Genomic DNA, 16,019 nt, shown 5'->3' with positions numbered 1-16,019 from the left:
AAATCTCAAAGATTTCCACACCTATATTTTGCAAAAATATAGGTAACTGGGTGTTCAGTTGAAACCTCTACCTTTATTATCATTCGTTTTCTTCACTTTATCTACTTTGAATGACACTACACATTCCTTGCAGATGCATCCTGGCTCCCCAGGCCCAGAGACGCAGGGAGGAAGGGAGGAGGAGGAGGAGGAGGAAGATGCCAGGACCAGAGGCAAAAACCACACACCCCAGCTTTTTCCAGATGCAAACAGGTTACTGAACAAGGACTGATGTGGCACTAGAAGTATCCGAAAACAAAACAAAAACCTCTCAACCCGTCTCACTGCCAAATCAGCAAGCCACCTGGCAGCAGTGACAGCCCGCATGCAGCGCTGCGAGGGGGAGACAGATGGTGACAAGAAGGGAGCACCTGCCAGGAGGGCTGCCTTTGGCAATCACACCTAAGTGGCTTCCCAAGACCAACCTTGCTTAATGTAACCCATAGACAGAAAAGCAATCACCTGGCTAAAACCAAAAGGACATAAGGACAGTCTGATCACAAGGGCAGAAGGCGAGGTGATAGCTCTGGACTGCCTTGGTGAAAGCAGCTCCAGGTGCGCCTCGCTGCAGTTCAAAGAATCACAGAGTGGTTTGGGTTGGCAGGGACATTAAAGCCCATCCTGTTCCAAGCCCCTTGCCATGAGCAGGGATACCTCCCAGCACCAGCCCAGGTTGCCCAAAGCCCCATCCAGCCTGGCCTTGAACACTTCCAGGGATGGGGCATCCACAGCTTGTGAACATCACCAACAGCCCCATCCTCTCCTCTGCCAGCACTGCCTCCCCCTCCTGCACGTCTCGCCCTATCTCACTCCACAAAAGGCATGTCACTTCAATTAAATCACACATAAGCCAAAGTTTCCAAGGAGATTTTGTAGCCTGAAGCAAAACCCTGTCCCCCCAACATGAGTGGCTGATGGAGATGAGGATGATGGAGACGACTGAGTGCATCCTTGAGGCCAAATTTCAGAGGGAGAAGACCTGTGAAGAGCACAGACATGGTGCTGTGGTGGCAGAGAGCAAGAGCAGCCACGGGACTGTCCATGGGGTGGGAACAGCTCACACAGAGACACTCCTCCATGCCCGGCCATGCTTTTCAGCCGGGTGGTTTCCATTACAGCAGCATCCCAAAGTTAGGCGCACAGGGGATAGAGAATGGAAAATACTGTGTAACCCGAATGCTCGGAGCAAGAAGTGTTTGAAGAAAAAGGGACAGATGTAAGTACTCCTCCACCAGCCAGGGCTTTCATCTGGGCACTGAAAAACTTTATGTGCTCCACACTCAGAAACTGAATCTATTCCAGAAGAACGAGCTCTGTATTTCTCTCTGACTTACCTAACTTCATCACACTATAAACATGTGCAGGGCCACCAAAGGGAAAGGAGTTCCAGTTTTGTGGCTATGCTTCGTGGCCAAAGCACAAGCTTTTAGTACTAAAGTCACCATCCATTTGACTTTCCTCTTTGGGAAGAACTGATGAAAAAAGAATATGGGTAATTTTGTCCGGTCAATGGTCAACGTATGATGAGATGCCAAATGTTTGGTCAATGCCAAAAGATGGCAAGAAACTCATAGCTGATGACAGCTCTCTTTAATCTGCCTCTCATATGGCAAAATTAGAGCATGCATGCTCGCAGAGCTTGGCATCTGTCTTTGATGTGGCCTTACAATTTAAGAATCCATGAATGGCTCAAACAAAAGGGCTAACCCTACTGCCCTTACCCGACTAAATGGCAGCCCAAAGAGGGATGAGGTGAAGGGGCAGGACAGGGAACACAAAGGTAAGAGTCATTTATTGCTGTATCCACCCTCCTTTGCCAACATCCCAGCCCATCTGAGCCTGGACACCCTCCACTTCAGACCATTTGACTCTGACACAATCCCTGATACGATGGACTTGATCCCAAACTCTGTCTGTTAAAAGGCAAACAAAAAGACACTAGCAAAGGCACTAATAAGGAAAAAAAAAAAAAAAAAGGAAGGCTCTGATAACATTGCACAGCAAATCGCATCATTTGTGTCTTTCGCAACTGCCATTTTGCTTTCCTCCCACAGCAATAAAGATGAAGAAAACTGCCTGAAATTTTTACAACACTTTACAAGTACTCATTAATCAGTCCCACAGGCCCTTCCAGATCTTACTTCCCTCAAACACTTCTGTTGGGAAAGACTCACACCGCCTTGGTCTCCTTATCTGTAAAATGGAGAAGAGCTTAATTAATCTTCCCAAGGCCAAACTATGACTCAGAGCTAGGATCAGAAAGCAGGAATTTCTGGCTCGTGCTTCTTTTTCTTAAAGCCTGTAAAAATGCTTGCAATGTCTGCATCCTCTTCAGGTGCTTAAAAATAGCATTAGGCTCCTGGTACAACAGTTTTGTGTGACTAGATGAAGGGACCCCTCAAGAGCCACTGCAAAATCGGAAATTGCCCTATTTTGAATGGCTCTGGAGCATCGTGCATTCCCAAAAGCTGGGGCATAAATGTGGCTCTGGAGCATTGTGCATTCCCAAAAGCTGGGGCATAAATGTGGTTCACTATCTAAAGCCAGAACTGCAAGAAAAGACCCTGCAACCACCGTCTGTGCAGACTTCGGAGAACACCTACCACTTACCCAATGCAGGGATTGTTTTGGTATCTTGGTGCCGTGTAGGAGAAAGGAGAAATGTTTTTGTCCACAAAAGAGCCAAACCCCAGGCGGAAATTGCTAGTGAGCTTTCGCATCTCTTCAGCCAGCTTGGTCCCCAGATTGCGAATATTGTCTAGGTCGTCGTTCATGGACAGGGAGAGGTCCATCAGGTAGTAGAGGTCCACAGGATAGTCCTCCACTTGCCGGACCTGAACTCGGAAGGAGGTCTGGTCACCTGCACACATACAAGAGTTGAGAGCGGTGAAAAGCGCTGCCAGAGAACCCCTAGCACACACAAAATCCAGACTGCTGCCTTTGTTTTTTTTTCCCATGCAGAGCAGACAGATCTCTTGGAAACGAAGAGGGCAAGGGGAATGAGCCTGTTCAAATCCATTCCTCAGGAGGCTAACAGAAAAGCAGGACATGGTTTGGGGTCTTAAGCTATGTAGTGTACCAGCTGGCAAGATAAAAACACTTATCAATCGAGTGCGTGTCTCCATTTTATTTTGGAGATATGAGAAAGGGTCTTTCCATCTCAGCTGAGAGAATGTCTACGGATACACAAACACGAAAATGTTGCTGTCCCAAACTGGTCTGAACCCACGGGCATCTTCCTAGAAAACTGGAAAGAAAAGTAAGCAGAGTGAACCTCGTGGGATGTGTCATGGAAGAGGGACCCTTCACACTCTTGTTTGGGTATGTCCTCGAAGAAAACCGGAACAGTCACATAAGCCCTGCACAAGAGAGAAAGGAGGTGGAGCAGAAGGAAGTGGGTCAGGAGAAAACAGCCGATGTGAGATGAATGCAAGATGTTCTCCGAGCTGTGCAAAGAAGTCGAGTCAAAGCAGACACAGAAGAAACACCTTTCAGAAGGAAATTTCTCCAGAAAAAGAGTCTTGCCACCATCACCCGGGAGAAAGTAGGGCAAAAGGGAAGCGAACTGGAAAAAGAAGGTTGTTGCAATCACATGGGGAAGTACCAAAACAGAGATGAAGCTTTCCGAAGTGATGAACACAAGGGAAGGAGCTGACAGGACGGAGTCAGGCTGTGGACAAGTGAAAAAGAGCTGAGGAAAGCTTTTCCCCTGACCTTCTCCAACTGCTTCCCTTTTGCAAAGCTGCCCTCAGCTGAAACGCTCTCCAGAAGGGTGTCCAGGAGCAGAGGTCATGCTGGCAGGAACCCACACTTTGAAAAAGGTGAACTGGCATCAAATCAAACTCACGCTCAAGCCAGGCAGACCTCGGTGGAGCCAGAAGGGACATGGCAAACATTTGCCTTACACTTTGCCAACAGCTGAGAGAGGGGACGAAAGGAGACCCCCCCAGATTCAAGCACTCGAGCCATGGGAAATCCCACATCTCCAGCTGCCACCTCAGCCTCTTTTCCAGCTCGATGGCTCCTCTGGGACTCAGACCATCTCCAGACCAAAGCTCCCCCTCATTCCCACCTCTCCCAGCCCTTCCTGGCCACGGCTGAGCTTTGGGCACCGGCAGGTTCTGCAAAAATCTCTTTGCTCCCTCCCTCTTCCCCAAAAATCAAATGCACATTTTTTATTATCGTGAAAACATTTCCCTATAAGTTTTATTGTTCCCCTCATTGTTCGCAGCAGCACAGCTGCTCCCACTTACTCCCAGCCCACGAGCAGGCAGCAGCAGCATCCCCAAACCACCGCGCCAGTGAGACGAGGCAGGAGGGGCTCTGCAGCCCCGTGCAGAGCTGGGATGTCCCAGTCCTACAAGCCCTGTGCCACCCCCAACTCCACGATCTCCTTCACAGCCCCTCTTGCTCCCACCCAGCTATCTCAGCTCCTCTCTCTCTCTCCTCTTCTCTTTCTCTCTCTCCTTCAATTCAATGCTGCAAATCTTAAATGCCAGGAAAATCCACTCCTATGCCTATTTTTTTTCATTCCTACATACTTTTCACCACTGTAATTCTCAGCCCTTTGAGAAAAAGAGGACGTGTTCTTTGCACATGCTGCCCCAGACACTGCAGTTTCCAAACTGCCCTTCCTCTAGAGCAGGCCCTAGATGGGAATTGCTGTGCTGGAAAGAGCACTTGGGATGCTCTAATGAACCTTCTCTTAACAGTTATGAATTTATTAGTCCATGAAAAAGCACCAAAAATAACAGGATCCCAGGCCTGGTTCTCCTTTCATTCCTAACTGTACAAATTGATTATCTCACAGAAAATATTGCTAATGTATGCAGATGTCAGTACAAAAGCATTTATTATTCTCTGTGCACGGTATTACTCTCATAGTTTAGGGATAATCCAGCCCTCTCGCTCCCCGCATACCGTCATCACCATCCTCTCCTTAGAGCTTTTATTGAGAAGTTTTAAAGTCAAAACTGAATACAGAAATGCTTCTTGGATACAGTAACACAGAGGCAGTAAAAACAAATGGAAAAGCTGCTTTCGGCTAATTTACGAATGCAAACTCAACAATCATGATTACCCACGAAAACCTCTTGCTTCTGCTTGCTGAGGCTCCAGGCTTAATGGACAGCACAACATGAACCTATTCATTGTTTTAAATTCCTTTTATACTATTCATGTTTTTCATAACCAGGACGCTCTGCCTTATAGCTGGACCCAAGGTTAAAAAGCAATGCTATAAAAACTAAATGCTTGATCTGAAAGCTGCCCCAGGAAGACAGCAGTTTAAGGCCTTTGGGAATTATCTCTGAGCACAGAGATTTGGGGATATGTCCTCAGCCACAGGATGCTTAGATCAAACTGCCTGGGTGGGACCAGCAAACAATTGACAATTTGCCCTCTTCTGCTTCTGCTTAGCAGTCTGAGAATAGAAGAGCACAATCACCACAACTGCTATGGGAACTCGGCCTTGAAATTCTACACTCTGCGTGCAAAAAAGTTTCCTGATGGAACACAAACTTGGCATTATGCACAAAATTAAATCAACATTGTCTCCTTTTTGTCTTGGGTCCACAGGCTGCAACGCTCAAGAGTTAATGGGTAATTTAAACTGAGGATGCTAATCCAAGGGTTTGGGAAGTCATCAACCCTGAGTAAGATGGCATGCACCTCAACATCAAAAAGACAGCAAAAATGGGAGATATTATGAAAAACGTGCAGATATGTTTGTCCCCACGTAATGTCTCTGATGCTCTACAACAGGAGCACATGGAGGGGTGCTCCTGGGCTCAGCCCCACTCAGAGCACTGCACTAGCCCTCACAGCAATTCCTACTGCTCTGGGCACTTTCAAAAGCATTTCCAAGCTGCCCTGGCAGAGCTGCACACCCCAGAGCAAGTTGTGCAGCCGCGGGAGCAGCTGCCTGGCCACCGAGCCTGGGGCGGGACAGCAGAAAGCTGCTGGCACATCTCCTAACGCTCCCTTGCTCCTGCAGCTGTTGGGTACTCTGGGGAAGCCGTACGGCCTCAGCTTCTGCTGACCTGCCAAGCAAACCACAACCTATTGCAACCTACAGCACCCAGGTGAAGCAAGAGCAGTGTTGCAGCTCACTCCATATAGGAACTTGTCAGCACATTAGGGTTTCAACCTCAAACCAGACCTGCAGGGGCTTCTCTGCCATCCCACCAGAACCAAAGGCTGCCCGGCACGCCGCTGTGCTGCTCTCAAGCACCTGGCCATCTGCTGAAATGAGTTCTGGCAGGAACAGCGGCCCCAGCATCCAGCAAAGCAGCCCCAGGAAAGCCTCAGGGAGCTGGACCCCACGTCCCACCTCTCCCCAGCCACCGGAGCCGTGGGCGCCCGCACCTCCGGCCGTGCCGAACAGCCTGGGGTTGGGAAAGGAATGTGCTGTGGAGGCGAGATGGAGAAGCTGAGCCAGCCCTTTCCTCCAGAGACTGCCTCAAGGAACAGGAGGAATAATAACTCCCTTCCGACGGGAGCAGACCTGTTTCAGAAGCGGCACTGAACTGTAGAAGTGCCGCTGCAGCAGAGCCACCGGCAGGTCTCTCGATCAGGCTTGCCATGGTGACTGACCTCAGGCACCCGCTTTTAACCAACAATCCTTACATTTAGGGATCTGACCGATGACAGCAGTCCCGCTACTCAGGAAGACTTAATTAAGAGACATCATTACTATTCAACCCGCGGAATTAAAACAAAAAGTCCTGCAGAAACCGCTCGGCTCTGGAAGAGTGCTGGTAGCGTGAAGACCACCTCAAGCTGCTGTTTTTCTTGGGCAAAACGTCGTATTTCATCTTTCTGTTTGCTCATGAGAGCTGTCACAGAAGCGTAAGCCCTCGAAACCCACACCGATTGCTTATAATGAATTGAGCTTTTATACTTGCTCCCTCACTTTGCAATAAAGAGCTTTTTTTCCCCCTTCAGAAACAGTGGCTGCCAAATTTTTGTAAGAACTCTGAACCCACACTACAGCCTGCACCCACCATGCAAGAGCTTAGATAACAAGCACACTCGCGTGGCTCGCTCTAGCCCTTCACTTTTAATTTTTAATTAAAATGAAAAGATTTAAGAAAACCAGTGGCTATGGGGAATGAAACAGGGACGTGGATACAGTCCAAGCTCTAAGTCACAAGTTCAAATCTTCATCTCAGGCCTTGATCCCACAGCTCTTTTGTAACCCAACAGAAAACAGATATTCCTTTTTTTTTTCTCTTTCCTAAATTTATATGAGGAGCTGTCTCAGTTTAGAGTCAGATGAAAGTTTAGAGAGTTTAGAGTCCCAGCACCCTTCCTCGCCCCGCCACGTGCCTGCAACCCCCCCCATGGGTCTCAGAGCTGCTGGGACTCACCGGGACGCAGGCTCAGGGCGACCTTCTGCGGCGTGATCTGTGTGACGTCCAGGTGGGTCTGGCCGGAGCCCTTGCTGCTCAGAGGGATGTCCTTCACCACGCTGCTGCTGCTGCGAGGGTTTTCAATGGCACCCGCGCAGCCGTTCGCGATGAGATTCTGCAGGAGGTCGCACCGCGACGGGACGGACCTGGTGCTGCCGAACTCCTGCGAGGTGGAGGGTGGGCAAAAGGGAAAGGGGAGGGAGAAATATCAGCCCTGCAACTGTGTGGATGTGCTAGGGTCTGTAGCAAATGTCAAGAGCCCCCACTGGCACTTGAGCTAGCTGTGCCTCAAAAACAGCTTGCACTGAGCCCCGAGCCTTTCAAAGGGATCTACCAAGAAAGAAACGTCGCAAGGTTTGGTGCGTTGTGCTCCCAAGCCCTCAGCATTTCAGCACTTGGCCCGTAGGTCTGCAAACGGAATTTGGTCTCAGACCACAGCAGCATAAAGACACGCACTGTTCCGCACCCCCAGCAGCATCACGGGGGGGAGCTTTGCAAAAGGAAGAGAGGACACGGAGGTGTCACCGAGGGAAGGAGGCCAAGTCCAGGTGTGAAGCTGGAGACCCGGCTGGGGGCTCCCGGGACTTGTGCCCTGCTCCCTGGGTGAGACCCCACATCCCATCATGTCCCCCCTCCCTCAAACCCCTGCACAGCCGGCACCGGTCTGGCTCTGCCCTGCAGGAGAAATGCCACCGCAGTGAGTGTCCTGCAGGCTGGAGCACAGCTGACATAGGGCAAGCTGTCCCAGGAAACTTTGCTGGACAACAAGAGACTTGGATGAGGGCTGCCAGGAGCTGTTAGCACTAAACCACCACAGCTGCAGGCTGCAACAGAAACCAACAGGAGCAGACCGGAGAAGACAGCGGTGGTTTGGGGCACAACGTCCCCACAGCCAATATGGGGCTCGGCACTCCCTGTTGAGCATCTCCCCCCCCATACCCAGACGTCTCATACCCCCCCGTACCAGCCCCAGCAGTGGCACACAGCGGAGCTTTGTGCAGGATGGGTGCTGGGGAACAACCCAGCCACACAACACGGCCTTTTGCAGCCAGCGCGTCCCGTTTGTCAGCGTGCTGGTTTTGGTTTCCTAAAAGGGCCAAAGGGAACAAGTTGCCCAAAGCTTACTGCATTCTCAACAGCCGATTTCTACTTGTTTCTGCGCTCTAACAAGAGACACAGCCATCTCCTACTCTGGGGCTGAGCTACTGAAATTACAGGAAGTAATGCAGAGAAGATGCTCGCAGCCACACCAGCCCCTCCTTCAGCCATGCAGCCAAAAACCAGAGCAGGGCTGAATAAGCCCCACTTGTTGCTGATGATGAGGTACAGCAGGGGACAGGGCAGATGTTGAGGTCGTCCGATTGATGTCACACGCAGCTCGGGAGGGTCCCCCTGGACAGCCTCGGCCGTGGGGTCCTGGGATGCAGACAGAGCATCTCCGCTGCATTTCCTCGCTACGAGGTCCAAACACTATTGGAAAAATGCGAGGTTTGCATTCCTGCGTTGAGTGGCGGTGTCCAGCCAAGGCGACGGCACGCTGGATGGATGTGAACATGAATTTCTTGGATCGCCTCGTGTAAACAGATAGACTTCCAGAGAGGAGGACTGGGACTATGTAAATCATCTCCAGCATGACAAAACAGAAACCAGGGTCCCTCCCAACTGAGAACAACGCCCGGCATTTCAGAGCAGCAGGTTTAGGGCAGCCTCGAGGAACAGTTTGTCTCAGACCCGATTCGACCTTAAGTCAGTGAAAAGCCAGGCTTTATCAAGCATCCCCGCGGGGATGCGAAATACCTTCCGATGGTAACTGCGAAAGCTCTCGCTTCAGCAGCACCTCTGCACCTCCTCAGTTCCCGTTTCCCACCGCTCCTGGCTTAGCAGGTCTCTGTTTAAATTTCTTCTAAAACGGGCCCAGGGGAATTGCTACAGGATGGCAACTCCTGAGCTGCAGCTCTGAGCGAATCCAAGCCCTCACCTGTTCGGTGAAATGCTGCGTTACTCAGGGTGGGGGAAAATAAAGCCCACCCAGAGGTGGGGATGCACTGGGGAAAGCAAGGGGGGGTCCCATGATGGGGCGAGGAGGGCAGCGAGCAGCACCATGGTGTTGCATTACAAAACCAAGCAAAGCCTAAGCTGCCCCTTGCAGCTTTGACCACCCTGTCCCATCAAACCAAACCACAACGTTGTCTGTGACAAGGAAAATCCCAGAGATTAAATGAAAGGGGAAAAGGATGGGAAGCTCTGCGGGGTACAGGGTATTATGCAGGTCCAAATACTCCACAAGCAACCAAAGCAAAAAAGCCCTCGTTACCTCGTGCTGCACAACAGCATCCCCTCGGGGACTGCGCCCCACGGCTCTCAGGATCAACTGGCGTTGCTCACGGGCACGGTGCACCCACTAACAAGCAAAAGGCAACGCACGCGAGCAGATGGGGGAGTTCAGGGAGATGAGGCCAACAATGTGACAATTACACGCTCTTCAGTTTGAGAGTTTTAAGACAAATTGCTTGGCTCACACACGAACAGCATTGACCGTATCCAACTCCCGACTTTACATGTTCTAGGCTATTCCCTACAATTTTTGATTTAATCAGTTCAATTCTGCATTAAGTCAGCCTGAACGATGCCTTCTTTCTTCATTTAAAAAACCTGACATGTTCCTTGTAGGAAATCCATTGATTTTCCTTCCTCATCCTCCAGGCACAAATGCGTTCAGAGAGCATGGGATACATGCAACCCACTGGAAAACAGGGTGCCACAGGGGAAATTTCAGCGGAATTCATCATAAAGCAAATTTCATTTTAATTAAAAGAATTAATGTGCATCTCTGTTTTGCATGCACACACATACTGTCATGCCTCCTCTTTAGAGCGTAATTTAAACGCATCGCCCCGTTTAAGCCCTGCCTTTCAAGGTATTCATCCGAGAGCCAACAGAGTCGGCATTCACTTCCAAATTTCCAGCAGCCCAAAGCCTTGTGGTTAGCTCACCAGCCCCTGGGAGCTCCAGGCTGCATGGACACCAGCAGCTGCTCTCATCGGCTCATCCATCATCATCCTCCCGGATGACAGCGGGGCTGAGCAGAGGCTGATAGAAGCGGCAATGTGCATCACACTTGTGGGGCGGGAGGTGGTGAATTGGGAGCGGGAAACAGCACAGCGCTCCCCTCCCACAGCCGGAGCATCCTCTGAAGCACTGGCACAGGGGTGGCTTTGGGAAGTCCTGTGGGCTTCACGGGACTGGTGCCACTGAGCAAGGTGTGCATGCACGTGTGGGTGTGCAGATACCTGACAAAAACTGTAATTCTTGCCTGCAAAGATGACAACAGTTGGCCCAATTTAGTCCCAAATGCATTAAGCAAACGCAAGGCGAGCAGTAAATACATGCTAATGGGCTGATTGTGTTTCTACCACAACATAATTAGCGCCTGTGGAAACCGCTCCGGTATCCGAGCCTTGATATTTGAACGTCAGCAGAGCTACAGAATTTGAGCAGCATATAATGCTCCCGGGCACACGCTGCTGTGAATGGCAGCTAATGGAAACAGGAAAGCAAAACAGACTGAAAGCCAGCAATTTTATAGGCATGACTGACGAAGCTGCAGCAGAGGGAAGGGGAAATAAGGTGGTGACATGACATGCAAAGAAAGCCAGTCGTGAAGAGTTTATAACATTATAAACTTCTGAAGTTGAAAACCCCTAGATATCTTTCACAATCCCATTACCTCATCTGATGATTTCATAGTTAGAAACAATTCGGTTTCAGACATGAAATTTAAAAAAAATATTGAGTTAGGGTAAGAGCTTCCTAAGTCTTAGCATGTAGCGTATAGCAGGGACAGCAGCATTTTAACACATCGCTCCTGGCAAGAAATACATTGAAGTGTATTTTTAAATAGCTGTGCCAGGCTAAAGGTCAGGACGTATTCCAGGACTTCCTTGTAAACACACCTTTTCCTTCACTTGGCCCCTCTGCTCCATTTAGGATTTTTTTTTTGGTAACTCTTCTGCTTGCAAGATAAGAGTCAAGCTGCCAGTGCCAAGGGCTGACATACAATTAGTGGTCACACTGACCACCAGACAAACATTTCCACTGGCAGCGTTTGCCAAAATTGCCTTTTGGTGCCAAGAATTTAAACAAAACAAAAAAAGGCAAGCTATTGGGTACCCGTAGCTGACCAGCCAGCGCTCCTGGATCCAGTATCACGCCGCAGATGAGCTGGCTGGAAGAGGAGCTCTTACAGCTGTTTACAAGATGTCTCAAAAGCAGGATCTATTGCTTTACCCTTTCCCTTCTACACATCAGTCATCCTGCTGTGGGGAAAAAATAAAACAGGAGAACTATTCTGCTATCAGGTAACACGGCGTTAGCAGCGTTAAGAGGTTTTCCTTGGAGAGCTGCAGCTGTGCAGTGGTCAGGCAGTTGGACGCGAGGATCTTCGCAGGTCCCTTCCAACCGAACCATTCTCTTCCATTTTTCTCTATTATTTTCTGTTCTATTCTATTCCTTACTTCTCTCATCAACACCGAGGGCAGATGTAGGCGCTAAGCAGGCAAACACCATCTATGCATCATGTATCATCAGGTCTTTCAAATACCTTAATCTCTAAAAATCATAAGTCTACTTGATAAGACCCACATTTGATAAGAGGTTTATATGAAAACCCATGAGCGATACTTAGGGAGCAGGGAAAGGTACTTGCAACTTCTTGCAAACCAAGGAGGGCCCAGGTAAATAACTGCAGAGAAGCTTCAGCACCAACATAGGATGCATTTTGGCCATGAAGCATGCAGTTAAGCTGCACAGCTCATCGCCTTGATGATGGTGCAGATGCCAGAAGTGCTGGTTGCCTCCCGAAAAGACACAGTCGACGGGGGAATGATCTTTGTTGCAGCACGGGGCATGTACCGGGATACCTGCGGCTCCCAGGGAGAAAACAGGAAGGGAACTGAAGGAACAGGAGATCTGAAGCACCAGCGCTGCTCCCTGAGCAGGGTGGAGGATGTTTCCTACAAGTTGCATGCGCCCGAGCCACACTCGGCGTGGGAGCCCCCAGTGCCCCCACCAGCCCCTTCTGGCACCGGGATAGGCAAAGGGGGGGACGCAGCTTCCTCTCTGCATTACAAAAAGCACCTGAGAACCGACTGCAGCATTTAAAGCAAAAATCAGAGTCTGCCCACGTACCTCTTTGGAGCACCAGGCGCACTTTGGGTGGATGAGGAGACACTCTTCGCAGGACGAGGCGCTCCCACTCGTGCACATGTTGAGACCTTCAGCAAGAGAGGACAGAAAACGGGCTGGGCTGAGCAGTTACGGCCTGAAACCAGGGATCAGGGGGGTTTTAACGCTAAACATCCCGCAAGTTCAGTGTCATGAGCAGGGAATCTTCCAGGAGCTGAAAAGGCTGGAGGAGGAACAAACCTCTTCTTCTCTCCTGCAAGGAAGTCCTGACTTCTCCTTTCCCAGGAAAAACGAAAAGGACAGAAACAGGCACCGGGGGGCTGAGAACACCTAAAATACAATTCTGGGGACTACTTCCCCCTCTTTTCCGGTGGTTTCTGGTTAATGAAAGAAGGAACCTGTCCATCTTTCTAATGAAACCCTGACAATGTGATAGCTGTTCCACTGCCCTGAAGGAAGCTGTCCCCAGATCCCCCAGATGCTGACTTCACAAGCCACACGAGGCACATCTTCTGGGTGTTTCCAACTGAATACACAGAAGCCCCCACCCCAAAATTTTCACCTTAAAGCAGCCTTACAAGATATTCCCCCTCCACACAGATGACGTCCATAGCTGACTCCCGTTGCAGTAAATTGCTTTAATTTACGCCGGGAGTCACTTCCACAGGATATCCAGGTTATGCCGGCCAGCCTTTTCACCATGGGGTGCATCCAAGGCTGGCCCCGCGCCGTCCCAGAGACACTGCCTGCTCCGGGGCTGCCTGCTTCCAGGCAAAATCCAGGCTTTGAGCTTAGAGAGGATTTAAAAATAAAGTGGAATCGCACAGATTAAACCAAATGTCACTGGTATGGGCTCTGAATGCGGCGGCTTGTTTAACCAAGCCTGTGGCTATGAATGTGCCCTTCAGTGGCACCGATGCCCCAGCTCTCCCTGGGGTGCAGCTATTAACGTCCACAGTCAATAAGTAATTAAAAAAAATTTCAGCCGAGGACTCGGCACAGAGGTTGCAGCCTCCAAGCGGAATGCTTTGGGCGTGAACTCCAAGCTTGCTTTACTTTTCCCTCCCAGATGTCAATAAGGGCTTTGTCCAGCCTCTGTTTTTGGAGGGCTGTAGCCACAGCTCCCCCTGCCCGGCGCTGCTGCTGGATGTCACCTGCAGACCTTGGGGACACACTGACAGCTGCAGAAAGACCTCACCGAGCTTGGGCCTGTGGCAAAGACCTTCAGCAGCAGGAGCTCTGGACAGGAGCTTGCTGCTGTACTCCTTAAGAATAATTTACTGAAAACCTAAAGCTGCCCAGAGAGCGATGCACCAAGCCGGACAGCTGCACAAAATCACACCATGCCCGAGGCTAGGCACAGGGGAGGACAAGCAATCCTGTCACTGCTCCTAAGCCACCCCAGCAGCGTGACCGTGCCCCAGCCCTGCGCTGACGCTTTCCGTGCCCTCCAAGGTGGTTAACCCTCACCCCGGGCTGCATCTATGGTTTTCATTCAGACAGGCTGCTGGCTTCCCCCAGGCGGAACAAGAGGCTCATTAATGCCCTCTCACTGAGCGTTAGCACATGCCCCTTCCTTGTTCACATCCACAAGTCAGTCAGCCTTCAGCTCCTGGGCATTGAAAGAGCTCAAAATATAGAAATGTAATAGAAAGTACAACGTGACCGGCTTTATAAAGCACATAGTTGCAGCCATACCCACGCTATCCAGCCCTGGCTATCCAGCAGGCTTCTCTCCCCTGTCTGTCTGGAAACAGGACAATATTTGCCTCCGTTCCCAACTGGTGGATTTTTGGAAGTTTATTTAGTGGTGGTAATATCTGAATGGAAACCAAGGTCTCCTCCTTTCCAGAGGGTGCCATGGGCAAAGCCCAGTGGCGGCCACGCTCCCGGGGGACATTGCTCCCAGGGACAGCTTTTGGAGTTTCAAAGTATGCTTTTCTTTCCACTTTGGAGCAAAACCAAAACACTTCCAGCATTGTTGTGAAAACGGAGCTTTGAAAAGCTGCCTGAATTTGGAGTGAAAGCTGAGCTTTTTGAGTTGGAGTTAAAACACGCAGGATTTTCCCAATGACAGTCTTAGCCGCACTCAGTTCAGCGCAGTTTTTTGTGCTGGATCAAAATGAATTGGGCAAAGGAGGGACTTGAAGATGCCTGTGCTAGTCCAGATCCAGGGGCGGGACACCAGGTAAGGCTGGAAGAAACTGAGTCCTTCCCATACATCTAACGGGACCACTCCTCTCAGCTAAACTTCCCACAATGGGAAAAATTCCATCCAGGATTTACTGGGATTACTCTGGAGGTCGATAATCCGCCCCCTTGGACTGCCGAGCTCCCCACCCCACGTACACACTCGCGCTGATGCCGCCGGCTCCCAAACCCAATTTCATTTTGCAGAGCAGCATCCAGCGGGCACGAAGGCATCTCCAAAATATGTCCTGCCCTCGGGCTGAGCCCCTGAAGAGCCCGAACATGCAAAGGACAACAGTGCATCCAGCAGACAGCCGGGACTTGACTACGTAAAACTAACGATGCAGAGCAAGACAGGAGCCTCTCATGAGAGGTGTGCAACAGATTTATTCCTGAAGATGCTCCGGGCAATCAGAGCTCATTTTAAACCTGTTCTGCAAGAAATCCTAGTTTGGGCAGCTCCCCAAAGTGAGAGATGAATGTAGTGGGTTGGTGAGGGAGGGAAAAAAAAAAAAAAAAAAAGAGAGATATTTTATGCTTTATCCAGCTCCGTGTGAAAAGATCGTTTGATTTTGCCCTTGCAGTAAGGGCTCTTCCCCGAAACGGTTTGCTGCCCCTCCAAGCATCGGAAGCACAAAATAAATTAAAAATAATAACAATAATAATTAAAAAAGCTAAGAAAACCTCCTCGGAGTTTTTTTTCGCGGCCGTGTGCCGCAGCGCGGTGTCCCGGGCCACTCCGTTAAAGCGCCCAGCGCCGAGAGCATCGGCCCCGCAGGGACCCCCCCCCGGGACCCCCGGAGCGGGGTGGTGATGGGGGGGGGGGGGGGGGGGGGGCAGGAGCCGGGATGGGGATGGAAACGGGGCTGCAGCCAGCCGGAAGGGGGGGAAGCAAAGGAAAAGGAAAATAAGTTTAAAAAAAGAAAAAAGGAAAACCTCGACAAAAAACGCGCCGAGGAGGCTGGGGGCAACCCGCCTTCCCCGGGGGCTTTTCCAGGGCCGGGAGAGGAGCGGGGGGAGCGCGGCGAGCCTTACCTCGGCCGGGCTGCAGCGGGGCGGCCACGACGAGGAGGAGGAGGAGGAGGAGGAAGGAGCGCGGGGGGGGCCGGCGGGCGGCGGCGGGGGCCGGCAGCCCCCCTCGGCGGGGCATGGTGCGGCCGGCCGGGGCAGCCCGGGCCCTCCTCCCGCCGCCTT

General features: G+C 50.8%; 1 protein-coding gene across 1 annotated transcript in view; it reads right to left on the bottom strand.

Moving 5' to 3' along the window:
* The window catches only part of ITGB5 (integrin subunit beta 5), a 48,694-nt gene extending 32,675 nt beyond the window's left edge, over positions 1-16,019 (bottom strand). The window contains 4 exon segments of the mRNA XM_066999772.1: positions 2,650-2,899; positions 7,410-7,614; positions 12,639-12,724; positions 15,861-16,019. Of these exon segments, the coding sequence (XP_066855873.1) occupies positions 2,650-2,899; positions 7,410-7,614; positions 12,639-12,724; positions 15,861-15,975 (656 nt within the window). The 5' untranslated portion in view covers positions 15,976-16,019.

Source organism: Anser cygnoides, chromosome 6, assembly GCF_040182565.1.
Source record: "Anser cygnoides isolate HZ-2024a breed goose chromosome 6, Taihu_goose_T2T_genome, whole genome shotgun sequence".
In the NCBI taxonomy this organism is placed as follows: Eukaryota; Metazoa; Chordata; class Aves; order Anseriformes; family Anatidae; genus Anser; species Anser cygnoides.
This window is presented reverse-complemented; position numbering and strand designations above follow the sequence as displayed.